The sequence below is a fragment of the Grus americana genome, chromosome 3 (genome assembly GCF_028858705.1).
Source record: "Grus americana isolate bGruAme1 chromosome 3, bGruAme1.mat, whole genome shotgun sequence".
NCBI lineage: Eukaryota > Metazoa > Chordata > Aves > Gruiformes > Gruidae > Grus > Grus americana.
The window spans coordinates 59947184-59962416 of record NC_072854.1 but is presented as its reverse complement, the minus strand read 5'-3'; the positions used below and the strand labels follow the sequence as shown (position 1 = coordinate 59962416).

General features: G+C 37.6%; 1 protein-coding gene across 11 annotated transcripts in view; it reads left to right on the top strand.

Moving 5' to 3' along the window:
• PTPRK (protein tyrosine phosphatase receptor type K) overlaps positions 1-15233 on the top strand; it is a 416921-nt gene that overhangs the window by 124202 nt on the left and 277486 nt on the right. For all 11 annotated transcript variants that reach the window (XM_054820467.1, XM_054820471.1, XM_054820468.1 and 8 more), the window contains exon 3: positions 14447-14718. In XM_054820467.1, the coding sequence (XP_054676442.1) occupies positions 14447-14718 (272 nt within the window). The remainder of the gene's footprint in view (positions 1-14446; positions 14719-15233) is intronic.

Below are 15233 nucleotides of genomic sequence, written 5' to 3'. Positions count from 1 at the left end.
TGATGATCTTCAGCTCTTCAGCCACCCCTCAAAACAACAATATATTTTATGTGGTAGTGAGCAAAGCTACACATGCTGGGCAGTATGGAGAAGAAAGTCCTGTAATATATAAATTTGCACTTCCTTAATTACAAGGAAAAGAGAGTTGAAGCAATAGATACCACATGTCGTAACCCGTGAGGCTTACCCTGTTAAGCTTAGGGAAGAAACATATTGATGAAACTGAAACTGCTTTACAGTAGATGAAAAGCTGCTTGGAAAACACTGATAGTTTCCGGATGTTCTTAATGTTTTCATTAGTGCCATGGATGATGGAACAAGAGTCCTTTGAACTTTATGAGGATATCCAGGTTACTGAGCCTGCGAGCCTATTTGAGGGTAATCTGGGTTTCAAAATGATTATGATGGATAGGGCTACTACTAATCAAGAAGAATTGGAAAACAATGAAAAATAAATGATTCGGTGAAACTGGGCAGGCTCGCAGTGACACTTAGGTGGAATGACCAGCAGCATGAGTGCAAGATGAAGTAGTAGATCCACACAAATGTTTTTTGTGGTTGCTATGAATTACTAATTAAATGCGAGTCCACATTGTTACGCTGTTGTGAAAAAAACCAGCCCGTTGTGATTGCTTTCTATAGGATATTCTATATCAAAATACATAAAATAGTCTTTCTGGTTTTTTTCCTTAGTGCAGATAAAAGAAAAGGTACTTGTATTCATTATGCAGCATGGAAGGAGAATTCCCATTCTGGGAAAGCTCAGAGGAAAGCAGCAGAAATGCTGGAGGGCTAGACAGCAGCATGCCCTCTCTGGAAAGACTAAAGAAATTAGGATTGTCTTTTTTACAGGAGAGAAAAGTGAAACTGAAATTTCAAAAAGTAAAAGGTTGGTCCAGAGAAGGTGGTAACCTAGCCTTCATGTTGGCTGGTGATAGCTTAAGCAGTAATAATCTTAAATTGCAATAAAAGATGTTCAGGTTGGTCATTAGTTAAAACATCAATTGAATTATGGACTTGGGTGCTTAATAGCTGTTTCTTACCAGAGTCCTAAGTGTTCTGCTATCTACTGTTACAGTTTTCCCCCCTGAAATGTTTCTATGTGCATAAATGCCAGGAAAAGTTGTGTGTCTTTTTTTATATGTGAGAAAAGAACCTGTCAGCTAACAATACACAGGCTTTATTGCCTATTTTTATCTGTTTTTGTTGGAAAGAGTCTGAATTCCTTTTTCTTTCCCTATTAGTTGTGGATTTCCATTCTGTATAGGGAAGACTTCTGTTAGCCCTTGATCACTTTCAGGAGGATTGATATGTAAAGCATAAGAGGAAATAAAATTCTTATCTTTTTTTTAAAAAACTTTTTTTTTTTTAGAAACTACTTTGTCATCATTAACAGTTGTGCTTGTTTTCTAAAGTTGTTTCATATTTCCTTCATAGAAAGAGATGTTTTTTAAAAAAGTTTAGTGTTAGAACACAATACTGTACGATTAATCTCTCTTCATTTTCTGAGGTGCTTCTTGACCACTTGAGTATGTTATTTGGACATTCAGAACATCTGAAGGCAGTATTAGGATTCGTAGTTGTTAAAAACTTCAGATTTCCTTTATGGTTTTGGCAAACTAATTTTGAAGAAAAAGTTTTAGAGAATGAAATTATACTCTTAGTTTAGGATAAATTATACATTCCCTTAGGAAGTATAAGTGCAAAAACTTTATTTAAAAGCTTAATTGCAGTTTAAAAAAAGAAAAGGAAATGCAATAGCTCCTTGGATGTCTTGCTACTTTGGCATCTGTACTGTGTCACTGAAGAAACCAAAATGTGAAATAACTCAATCACAGAAGAAATTTGCATGAAATTACATTTTGAACATGGGTTCAATCCCTAGTCCTAATTATGAAGTACAGTGTTAGACTAATGAATATTAGTGTTAAAAGTTTACAGGTAGTCTGAAACAGAGACTAGGTTCTCAGCTGTTATATGGTACATCTTTTGGTAGATGTCCGAGTTTTATATTTTTTAGAACTTTAGGTTAATTGCATTAGTTGGTGCCGAGCCTTAGCTGGTAACCTCATGCAGTAGAGGAATGTTTTGTGGGCTTGGGTGAATATGCTTAGTGTATTTTGTTGGCATTGTGAAATTCAGTATTCAAAATAAAGGAGGATTTAAATAGCATTAGCATGTACAAACTAGCTATTTAGAAGGAAAAAACAGTTTCAAATTTTTATTAATTGGAAAGTGTGGTGTCAAGAGGAAAGATGCTGATCTTCATAAACTGAGATGTTTTCTGAGAACAAAACAAAAATCCCCCAAACAACAACAAAAACCACCCAATGCCATTAATAGCTGTGAACTTCCAAGTTTTCTCTAAAACAGCAGTCCTGGTTTATATGCAGTCTTTCTCCTTGCTGTTCTTCCCATTGCTGAACACTGAGCCCAATTATATCTTTCAAAACAGTATCAAAAAAATGCTAGTATGTTAGCATGAGTGATTTTTATAATAGATAGGGTTGTTTCTATCCATCTTAAAAGTATTTCCCTGTAGAAGAAAGATGGTGTCTGCTAGAGTGTAAAACCAATTGAGCTGCTAATACAATTTGAGAGGCAAGGGTTTATAGGGAGAGCTTATTTATTCATTTATTTTAAAACAACTAATTCAGATGGAAAATATTGTGACCTCTCGGGCATCCTAGCCTCCATCATGGCTGATGGAGACGCAGCAAACATCAAACTAAGTACAGGTTATAACCATTACTCTGGATGTAATGTGTTAATGCCAATCAGTTTAAGTATTTGGGAAGAGAAGAGTAGTTGACGTCTGTGGAACGAAGGGCTGTTAGCAAGAGGTGAAGCATGACGAGAGTTGTCACACACCATAAACCCCATGTGTCTGTTTTAACTGTGAACTCCAGCATTTAGGAGAGAGAGGAAGTCTAATTTCTGAACTTAAGGTTTTAATGTATTTTCTAAGCCTCCCTAGAGTATCAAGACGAATATTTCAAATGTGTTTTGGGTGGATTTTTTGTCTATTTTTGTTGTTGTTATTGCCTGTATGAATTCTTTCTGCTGCACAGCAGATATTTAGGAGTTTTAATCTTGTTTCCATGGTATTTAATATGATGGATTATGAATCCTCATATTCTTGGATAGGATTCCTCATGCATTTTTTTAGATATGTAGGATCCTTGGATTTTGACTGTTTTCTTTAGGTGGCATTATTTATTATGGTTATCATAGAGATGTATTATAGGGCTGTTGGCACTTGCAAGATCAACATCACAGTCAGTAACTGGAAAATCAAAAGCAATCCCAGAAGTAGCTGTCTGTAGATGTTCCTTCTTTTTTAGCCTTTTCCTTTCCATCTGTGCAAAATTCAGAGCTTTGTGGGGCATTCAGTGTTAATGCACCACGCTTGTTAAATTGCTTGAGATTTTATTTTGCAAATATGCATAACCATGCGTAGTTGATGGTCTGAAGAGAGATTGAAGACTTCCTTGGAAATGCTAAACTTAAAGGTTCCCAGGTTTCTTTTCCTTAAGCAAATAGTACACTAAGTAGTACAGAAGATGTATGGGTTAAGACATGACTCCTGGTTATTCTCAACTGGAGGGTGAATCACTACAAAGTTATGTACTTCAGAGGGGAGGACGAGTGATATTTTGAAGAAGTAGTAACAATTTGCTATTAGATCTATCTTCTGAATGTATAGGTAAGTATTATTTCCATGATTTAAACATCATTCTGTGTTGTTTTTCAAACTTATCAGTGGTAACTCTTAGCAGTAGTTGGTTCTTAATTCATGTTGTGCATTTAATCAAAGGCATATACAGCTTTTTAAGTGTAGATCCTACACCTTTAACAGGAATAAAATCTGAAAGTAAAAGATGATTTTTCAGGTCGCTGTTGCACAAAGCAATGTTCTGAGGAAAATTGTTTTCATAGCAGGAAAAATTATTATTTGGTGCCAAGAAAAAGTGGTCCAAAATAAAGGAATGAATATTCTTCCAGTTACCATTTAAAAAAAAAAAAAGTCTAATGAAACTATTTTATAAACCTCTCATGCTTTAAATAAATTCTAAGACTACTTTCAAGAAATACAGGGTATATAATTTCCTCTTCTGAAAGGTCTGTAATAACAATTGTAATCTGCTGTCGCATATGGTAATGATTATGGCTTTTGAGCCTTTATTTAACTGTTGGTGATCCTTGGCAGTGGTATTCTCAGCAGATTGTTAATTCGTATTTTCTGCTGTCACACGCTCATCCAGGGAATGACCAGTTTAATTTCTGTTTTCAGTTTCAGTGTCTTAAGCTGATAGGAATAAGTATCTTCTCAATGCACTTTAAATACTGTTGCTTTTGGAAGAATGATTAGTGTGTTAAAGACACTCTGAATATGAATGCTGCTTCAAAAATTATATTTTCCCATTCAGTTAAAATGTAAATGCCACTTAGGAGGGTGGGAAAAAAAAATCCTGCAAACTCTTTAGTTTTTTGGCAATGAAGAGAAAACAATCCTAAAGCTATTTTTTGAGCTGTCTCTCTAAAGACTTTCCAGCTACTTGAAAGAAGTTACTTTTAACTAATCCCCCCCCCCCCCCCCCGGGGAAAAAAGCCCTTGTCTATATATGTATTACAGCTTCAATTTCCTCTCGCATCTTGACCTGGCTTTGGTGCTTGCTGGGCTGTTCCAGGAGTCAGTTCATTTCCCTCACTTGGGAAGAAATCAAACTTTGCCATCCCCTTGCCTCTCTCAAGAGGAGGGGGACAGGAGACCTGGGTTATTTTTTGCTGGATTTTGGTGTTGATTTGGCTCATGCAAGGCTCTGACGAGGAGGACATGGGGTGATTTCTGTGCTGGGAAGAGAAGCCCTGTGTGTTTCAGCAGCAGCAGGGTTTTGGGTCGCCTCAGCTGACATTTGTGAATTCTCCATGAACTTGATTTTGTGCACCACAGCAAACACGCAGGACACCAAAGACCAACACAAATGCTCAGCGCTCACGTTTCCTATAAGGCTGTCTGCCTTACAAACTTTTAATATTTTCAAATTTCACTTCAATTTCTTTCCAAATAAATAATACCCCAGAGAGGAAGTGGATAATTTGATCTCTGTCTGCTTGTAACCTTCTCAATAAAGAAAAGTGTGTCTCTTAAAACAGCATTTGAAAAATCTAAATGCTCCTTGGCTTGAGGGTCTGTTTGGGTGTTCAGTTTATGTTCAGTATTGGTCATGATATGGTGTCATCGTTGTCCTATAGCTGGACACAGAATGGCCAACACCAGTCTTTCATCCTAGAATGTCTGCCACAAAAATGCGTGGAACAAAACTAATGCACGGGGAGATGTCTGTGCGTTACTGCTCATCTTACCCAGCCTACTAATATCAGAGCATTTTATAGCAATGGTGAAGCAAAATGGATTTCAACTCTTTTCTGCACCCGTATTTCATACAGTGAAGTTGTTGCAAAGTGTTCGTTAGGTGTCTGTCTTCATGGGACTGAATTTTCCCCAGGACGAGCAGAACGCCTTGAGGTTTGGCAGCATCAGCTGGCTCTCTGGGAAGAGCTGCACGTTGGCACATCTCACTGGCTTTAGGCTGTGCAGGCATGAGTGGTACCCAGTTACGTGACATCCCAATCGATAACTTCGTACGGAGTTGATATTATTCTCAATTTGGATGTTTCTTGGACGTTTTGCTTAGAAAACACATTTTCTTCCAGACAGATAGCTGATCGATGTATGCTGCTGCTTGGGCAGCCAGATCGGCCCCTGGGTGACTGGGCAGCATCCTACAGTCACCGTGCCACCACGCGTGGGATATTTACGGCTTTACAACAGAATTTCAGACAGCTCCGAGCTGTTGTTACTTTTATCCTATCTATCTATTCATGGACACTGATATAACAAATTCATGACCGGGTGCCTCCCTTAATTCCCAAATAAATACGAAACTATTCTGTGTGCCTTTTGGTTACTTAAACGCAGCTTACTGTTCAGTAACACTGTCCTTTCATAAGCTTGCCTGACGCGCTGTATCAAATGTCATTTTCTGAATGCTCTGTTGGAAGAGACTGTTTAGAGGAGTACATAGTAAGATAAATACTCTTTTGTACAGGCACTGCAAGCTTCCATTACAAATTTCAGTTGCTGACATTTTTCTGTCTCAGATTTTGGAGTGCTTAAAGCCTATGTATTTGCTAAAGATTCATCACAAAAAAAACCAAGGTGAAAAGACTTAAATTATCATACCTCAGAAACTGGGATCTCATAGTGTTTTCTTTCTCTGCATCAGTACAAACAAATCCACAGGAAGCTGGTGTTATGTATAAGAAAAGTAGGAATTCAGACACTTCAAAAGTGTATGGTTTTCATGTTTATTCATATGTAAAATGTTGATAAGAGGAACAGAACTTTTGTAGCTGCTTATAGCCTGAGGAGTGATTTTTCAGTCAAAACTTCTTCATAAACTTTGCTCCAAATTTGAAACCTTTGAAACATGGAGGCTTCTTCTTTCCTTTTTTTCCCCTTTTAATTGGCAAACATTTTCTTGTTATGGAATAGACGAGTCCTGGGTGATGGTAGCATCATGCCAGCAGTATCGTAGCCATGAATACTGGCGAAGCGTCGTTGTGCCCGTGACACTAAATCTGTGACCGACCTGGCACTGCTTTGATTTACCGTGCCTGGATGGGTCTTACTGTGTGCCGCCCTGCCAAGCTGTCCCCCCGCTGTTGTTTCACCTCTGTGCGCGTGGGGAACGGGGGAATCCCGGTCGCGTGACCGTGCTGTAGAGCAGTGCTTTCGGCATGATCAGGTACAGGCCGGAGGGCAGGACGCCTTTTCTCGTCATATGAAATAGCAGTGTCTGCAAAATTGATGAGCTATTGCAGACCATTAGGCCGAGTTTCTGTTTGAACGAGTGAGTACTCTGCCTTTATTTACACGGTGTAGCTTAATGACCTGTTTCGGGTTGGTTATTTTAATAATACTCATACTCTGTGGGAAGTAGAAGGAAAAACTGAATGGATTGCATTCTCCAGAAAAATTTCCCCTGTCTTTGTGTTGTGTGTTTTTGTTGTTGTTGTTTTTTAATCTTTGTAGTAAATTCAGAGTCTTGCCTTGACTTGCATTTGAGTTGTGGTGCATTGGCAGTGAGCTGTGCAGTGAAGTCGCAATTGGTGATCCTGATTTTTTTTTTTTCCCCTTTCATTTTTGACAATCTGTAAAGAACCTGAATCAAGCCTTCAACAATTTGAGTCTTGTATAGCAAGCAAGTCAAGTGTGTGGAAAAGTGTCTCTGAATTGTAACTATTTAACAAACTCTTGTATTCTTTACAGTAATAATATTATTTTTGAATTTTTTTAATACAAGCAGCTGACCGACAGGGAAGTCAGGATACAATGATATTGCAAATTGTGTGTATGTATCAAGTAATTTATTTTAAGTGGGATTATAGTGTCTTTATATTTATTTCTAGAGACACTCCTTAAGACATGAAACCGAACTGATGGGGCAGGGCATTAAAATTAGAAAGTTTAATATTGTCTTTATTTTTTCTAAATTTCATTGATAGTGTTTTTTCTCTGTCAGGGGTGGCAGGTATTCACTATGTATTGGGTAATGGAAGGAGAAGGAGGAAGAGGCGGCTATAATGGTTTGAGGTTTTTTTAAACCCAAGCAGATAGAGGTTTACCTGGAGTATATTTAATGTATTCATGGGCTTTGGTTTTTTTCTTTTGAAAAGAATATCCTTCCTGCAAGAAGAAAAAGTTAATAGCTTTTGAGGTTTTATCATTAGCCTTTAATTTTTCCCTTCTTGCAAATTACAGATATACATGTAAAGGGCCCTCTGTGAAATGATCACAGGGGTATTACTCTGAAGAACAAAATAAGCATAAATACTAATGTGTGGGAAATGTAAGTTTTCTGTGAATTAATATAGACGTTTCTGAGCTGCTTCTGTTTGCGGTCTGTTTCCAGTGGCAAGCCTATTTCTGTAATTCAGTGTCAGTTCATTGCCCGTTCTCTCTCATAAAGGTTGCTTGAAACCTAATCGGGGACTATAATGTTATATAGTAGTTATTAAAAAATGAAATAAAAAGGTCACGTAGTCCTGAGCTTTAGGATAATGCACTTAAGTCCCTTGACTCTCCACCTCATGTCATTGTCATTGCCGTGAAGTAAAGACAATACCTTCTTTTAAATTTATAGGGAAGAGATCTTCTTACCTGATTATTTTTTTTTCTGTGAATTTATTTAAGTATCTTCACATTACTCCCTACTATGATGGGATGTATGTCAGTGGATTTTTCCCCATCAGCAAACTGCAAAGTTGAATCCATTTCTGTACCCATAAATCTAGTTGCATATGAAATTCAGAACTTTCCAAATTAATTTTTTTTTCACCTGAAGGTGACATAATTGTGTCTTAGTAACTGAACGAGCATGGTAGTAGGCGGAGAAGTTACCACAGTGTGCTCTTGAAATGGAGATGGCTTGGTAGTTAGTACTTGTTTGAAGGAAGGAGGGGAACACCAGCCTGCTGAAAATTACAAGTTTCACACTTCAAATAGAAACCTGTTTTTCAGGGAGCAAGGAAGTGAGAGAAAATAATTTGATCAGGAAACTGATCTGCCACATTGATACATTACAGCAGGCATATTTTAGTTAAGGATTTTTTTTTTTTTAATGTTAGCATGATTTCTTACCTGCAATTAACTGCTAGATGATAAGAAAGTTTGGTTTTCAGTAAGGGATAAAAACTAAGGCTTTTCGTAGGTAATTAGTGAAAGGAATTAATTTATTCTGAAATGATCTGTCCTTGCTGCTGAGCTAGGACATCTTATCAAAATAAGCAAAACATAGTGAAAGCTATGAGGAATATACAGATATATTTAATAATACGGGGAAGGAAAAGTCTGATGTCTCTTATTCCATATCTGTGTAGATGCTTTTTAGCGAGTTCATGAGTAAGTGCTGAATAGGTGTCAAAATCTTCCTGAAAGTCAGATCCTACAGTTGAATTCTTGGCATGAACGGAGTAAAGGCTTAGGAAGCAGTGCCATTTAGCTGTTTTGTACTCTGATGTTTCTGTTCTGTGCAGGAGAGAATTGGATTGACCTTTTACATCAGGAATAATATTAGGAGCTGTTAACTGGCAAATAAATAAGTAAAAGGGACTTAAAAAAAAAGCAGAAATGGGAGGGTGGAGTTTGATTTGGAGAATTCAAACAATTGTTGGGGGAAAGAGAACGTTCCTTATGAGCTTTAAAGATTGTGAAGGATGGGGAATACTTTTGGGAATTACTGAAAGAGGATGAAACAATATAAATGTCAAACTACATGTTTCAAGAAAAATGTTACGGATGAGTTGTGATGCATTTTGTAACAGCCCCGCTGCCAGAGTAACTAAAGACTTTGCACTTGGGCACGGTGAAAAATAGACAGTGAAAGGAATAGTTAAGAGCAATGGTTCTTTGTCCAGGTGTAAATGATGACTTTGGTTACTTCTTGCCTCTAATTTCTTACAGCATCATCCAAAGATGGAATTTATCCTTTCTGTCTTGGAAGAAATAAAAATGAACTTTTGCTCTTTCATGTTCAGTTTCTCCTTCTTCACAGCCCAGAATATGAATTTTTAAATTCTTTTTCCCCATTTTGGTTTTTAATGAGGCAACTCACTTGCAAATTCCTTCTTGTACAATTTACTGGAAACAGAGCACGGGTCAATTTTTTTTTTTCTTCCATGTCTGCAAGGGAAGTAGGTGTGTGTATATAGTGCTTTACTTCTGCTTGTGCTTGATCTGTTAGGCCAGTAACGATGGGAAAAGTCACAAAGCCTGTCTCCGCTGGGATTTAATGAAACAGCTGGTATAGGCAGTACCTAACTGCAGTTAGGCAACACTATCTAAATGCTACTCTTCAGCTTTTTGGCAGCTGTGGGGGGTTGACCTTGGCCAGACCACCACCCAGATGCTCACTCTTTCCTTTCCTCAACAGCACAAGGGGAGAAAATAAGATGAAAAAGCTCACAAATTGAGGCAAAGACTGGGAGATAACTTCTTTGGGAGATCACAATTACCATCCATCGCAGGTGAAACTTGACTTGGGGAAAAATTAACTTAAATTCCCGGCGGCACCACCACCACCAGCGCAGGGGGATGAGGACTGGGGGCTGTGGTCAGTCCGTAGCACTTTGTCTCTGCTGCTCCTTCCTCCTCACCCTGTTCCCCTGCTCCAGCCTGGAGCACCCTTGTGAATAGCTCTAATAGTTGCTCTAAATTCTCATTAAAAATACCAAGTAGTTAGTTAATCTTAGTGATTAATAAATTTGTGAGCATTTCCCTCACTTATGCTATGCATTTTTGCCAAATCCAGAAATTACTTACCATCTAGCTTGTGATCGCCTGTCCTCTTGTTATTTCTCTGTTTTAATGTTAAATATCTGGGTAATTGTTCTCTTCTGCTTGAAGTGGTTTGCTGAGGTCTTGCTTTTATATTGTGCCAATATTGCCACTAATAACCATCCAAGGTGTTGATTCGCTCTGCAAAGTGGCCACTTGGCTGTTTTGTCATCCCCTTATTAAATACATCTATTAATTGAAAACTTTTGATTTGGTAATAACACAATATTACACATTTGTTTCCTGTTTGTGTTAGGTTTTTTTTCATATGCAGTTATGCCTATGTTTCATCGTTTGTACATAAATGTAAATGCTATCTGCCCATTTACACAGTCAGCTGAGTGTTGCAGTAGGTGTACGTGAGAACAGGTCAGGTATTTGGCTGACCGCATGGGATGTCTGTACGCTGGAGTGTACGTTACTGTTGAAAGTCTTTTTTTTAATACTCATGTATGTTTTTACATCTATTTGGATAGTGTTAAAAACGACTATCTCAGCACAGTTCCTGTTCGCTGTAGCTAAATAATTATTTAAAAGTTAAAGGGAAATCTTCTGGCAGTGGTTTTATTTAATCTTTTTACTTCATGTCTAATAACATTTATGAAACACGTACATTTCTTTTGGTATATGAAAGGGCATTTGGTGCTAATTCTACAAGCATGTATTTTCATGGGGATGCATCCCCACTGTGATCCTTTTTCCTGTGGGCATTGCTTCATAAAAGTACTGTCTAGTGTTAGCCAGTACCTTTCAAATTTGAAAACTTTCTAGCTTGTTCTCATCACTGCTATGCTACCTCAAACTTAGCCGGACATTTAATTATAAATCTTTTGTTTCAAACACTGTACTTTCTATAATTTCTATTATTCATGTTTATGTGGCCTCACTTGTTTTAATGGATTGCACAGCAACTTCTGCCACATAAATAGTACTACACAATACAGCTTTCGATGTTAAAGGAAATGCTTGTTTTAAAAAAAAAACCAAACAAACAAACCCAAATCTGTAGAGAGAGTATCTAGGGCTAAAGTTTTGCGTAAGGTTTTAAGTTTTGACTTAAGATATTACAAGCATGTGTAAATGGGTAAAAAAAACCCCAAACCCAACTCTTTGAATCCTATTTCAGTATATAGTATTTATTTACAAATAAAGAATGACTTTCTTATAAAAGACATAAGAAAATATTTTCCCTGTTTTTCAAAGATATGAATTTGATGTATAGCTAGCTTTGGCATTGGCTTCTGATTTTCTTGGAGTAGGTAGACGACAGAGGGACGGAGTGAGGTTGCGTTCATTCGTGGGATATAGCCTTTTCAGAAGTTTAAAAAGGGAGATGAGGGAAAGTAGTTTGTGAGTATGCTGAACAGATGCTTTGGCTTTGTGACAAATGGTTTATGAATGCTGTCTGGAGCATTTTATGAAATGCTGTAGGACTAATACATGTAGCTAGATATATGCAAATTTACTGCTAAGTATTTTTAAATTATGAAAAATGAGGTTGAAAAAATAAGAGTACTATAAAATGTGTTGATATGCAGAAAAATGTATGTTGGAGCTCCCAAAGACTGTAGCAGATTATCTTAGTATAGAAACAAGATCTTGAAATACATCTAGTTTACTTCTTATAATTTGATTGTGATTTTCTTTTCCCCCCAATGTTCTTATCTTGAGATAAGATGAGAGAAATGGCATTTCAAAAATTCTGCAAAACTCAGTTCTTTTATTCTACTCCTTCCTTCCCTCCCCGCCCCCCCCCTCCCCCCGATTCCCTTCAGAAAAAGTTGGAGGGTTTATCTGCTTTCTGATCTTAGCTTTAGAAATGTTAATGTTTATTTTGTGTAGGGAAAAAATCAGTTGCTTTTTGTCTGTTGCTTAGAAATATTTGCAAGAGATGGCTAAGAGGCAGTGTAAATGGTTATGGAGAATCTGTGCTAACAGTGTAGAAAGCAGTCTTTGTAATGTTTCACTGATCCTTTCCAGTTTTCTAACTCTCACGTAGAGAAAAACCCCACCCAAATTGCCGATGTACAACCTCCCCCTGCCACGTGCATAGTATTTATTGGCAAAAATTTTGAAAATATTATTCTGTAGTGTACCAGTTATGACTAATCAGGTGCTTGTAAGAACATATGTATTACTAAGATAGAGATTACAAGCACACTTATTGCTAAGTAAGTTCATTCTAGAGTCAAGGGGCATAACAACTACACACCAGTGAACATGACTTAGAAATGCATTTTTGAGCATCTCATATGCAACTGTCAATTGATTCTAGACCATAATCATTAAAGACTTCTAATAACAGCAAACCCTAAAATATATAGTAAGATTCCTTTGTGCCTTTATAAATAGGTATTAATGACGAAGAGATGATCAGAAACTGTTACTTTGCCACATTTTCTGATGAAAAACCGAATCCAATAACAGTTTCTGCATATAATTCCACATATTAACTAGGTGCTTATGTTACATTATAGTAGAATGTTCTTTAAACCCTTTTTAAATTTTTTTTTTAAAGTGCAGTATTAAAAATCAAGGTGCTGTTACTGTAATAAGAGCTGCTTTAATTCTGTAGTATTGCTTTCTCTTTTGTTATATATGTATTTTTTTTTTTTTAGGACAGAATACCTTTACAGGCCAGTAAATTAGCATGTCACAAGGATGACTTAATCCATATACATAAGTTTTCATCTTCTCCTGAGCAACACCTTGTCATCAATTTTCAGAATGGTTAATACAACCATTTAGGACATACTAGAACACAGTGGTTCCTTGTTGCATAAAAATCAAAGGACAAACTTCACGTACAGAATGGTAACAGTTCATACAAATATATACTGGAAGAAGATTTTCTGTCAAATGCTCATTCATGTACCTCTCAGAACTTCTATGGGGCTACTCATTTGGACAAGTGGTCACAAATCTGATTTTTTTTAAACTTAGGCTATTTTTTTAACTGTATTTTTGATGGATTTCATCTGAGCCTTCTTCGGGAGGCAGGGCTCTTCATTATGGTGCTCTTTAGGACTAGAAGTAGAAGCAAAATCTGTCAACGTGAAGCTTCTGGAATCCTTAAGCAGGAGGGTAGGTAAGTTCAGGTTAGGAAACTTTCCTGCAGCAAGGAATCAGTTTGTATACCGATTTGGATTTTCTCACCTGGTTGTAACATTTTGCCTGGCAGGCTGTGTCTCAGAAGCTTTGTGCTGTGGAGTTCATTCACTGGATAGTACCTGGTACGGAGTTGTTGCTCTTGAAATGGGGCAGCTCTAGGGCTAGGATAGACGGTGGTCCTGTCTTTACTGTCTGTTCTGCAGAACACCAGGACAAACTGTTTCAGCAGTATGTCCTTTATAACCTGTTTAAACATCTGATTTCCACTTTCTGCCTTTGTAGCTAGACAGGTTCAGCTTGTTCTGTCTTCTGTATACTTGTAAAATAAATTTACAAGATGGGCTGTCTTCCAGCTATAGAAACTTCTGTTATCCCCTCAAATCCATTGGCAAACGGAGCAGCAAACCCAACTTTTCAGAACAAATGTGTCTATTTCTATTGCTAATGTATCTAAAATTCAAGTCTGTCTCTTTTTCTAGGTAGAGAAAGGTGTGATGAAGGCGCACGGAGGAATGCAGACCTTATTATTCCATATTTTTCATTTTCAGGAAACCTGTGGAGCAAGTTGAGAGAATTTTGGCCTCAGTGACCTCAGAATAATGATGATCCTTTGCTCCTCTCATTATTTTTATTCAGTCTGTCTGTGATCCTGTTTCCAATTATCTGATCCTAAAACAGGAGAGAGAAAAGTTTGTAGGTGGAAGGATCTAGATAGCGTCTCAGAGATATGCGATGTCTTCTGTAGATACTACTTCAGTGATGTTTCTAGGCATTTTATGCCTTGCTGGATTTCTTGCTACTTGAATTTTGAGATTTTTGGGATATGAAAACCTTTGCGTTCTATCCTTTTTCACAGTTGAACAATTGGTTTCTTGGCATTCATCTTTTCCCTCACTACTATTTTGTTTCTTTTCCCATTCCCTTCTTCTTTAGGATCATATATGATAGTGATTTCCTCAGACCATGACCCTGGAGAAAAGACTCGACTCCAGCTTCCAACGATGAAAGAAAACGATACTCACTGCATTGATTTCAGCTACCTTCTGTACAGCAAGAATGGAGCAAATCCGGGCACTCTGAACATCCTGGTTAGGGTGAACAAAGGGCCGCTGGCTAATCCCATCTGGAATGTCACCGGCTCCACTGGCAAAGACTGGCTTCGAGCGGAGTTGGCCGTCAGCACCTTCTGGCCCAACGAGTATCAGGTAGGTCAGCTTGCAATAAATTCTCACCGCTTTATAACGTTTACTGAGAGGTCCTATACAGTTCGTGTTCGTTTTGCTCTGTTCTGATAGAGTGTTTTCCCTTAAATGGACTGTTCTGTTCAGAATAAATCATTATTTGGGGATGAGTATTTTTTGTAGGAGGTGATTGTTCAAAGTTATCTGTTATTGTATAATAGGAAAAAAAAATAAGCTGGAAACAAGCCTCATTAAAAGAAATTGTAAGGTTAAAGTCCAGGAGTGTCAAAAATGATAAACTCCCAGAAATAAATTGCCTGTGCAACTGTAATTTGTACCTGTCTTCCCTCCTCTTTTGGATATGCCTCTGTTACCATGTCTAATTACATGACCATAAAGTGTGGTTTTTTCCACGTTTGCTGTGCAGGCAGAACGCTACTCACCTAATGAGCAGCTGCTCAGGATGTGTTTTTCTCCTGTTTGCTCACTATGGGACAAAACCACCTGCAGTGTAGGGCTGTTGTTTAGAGAGAAAAATT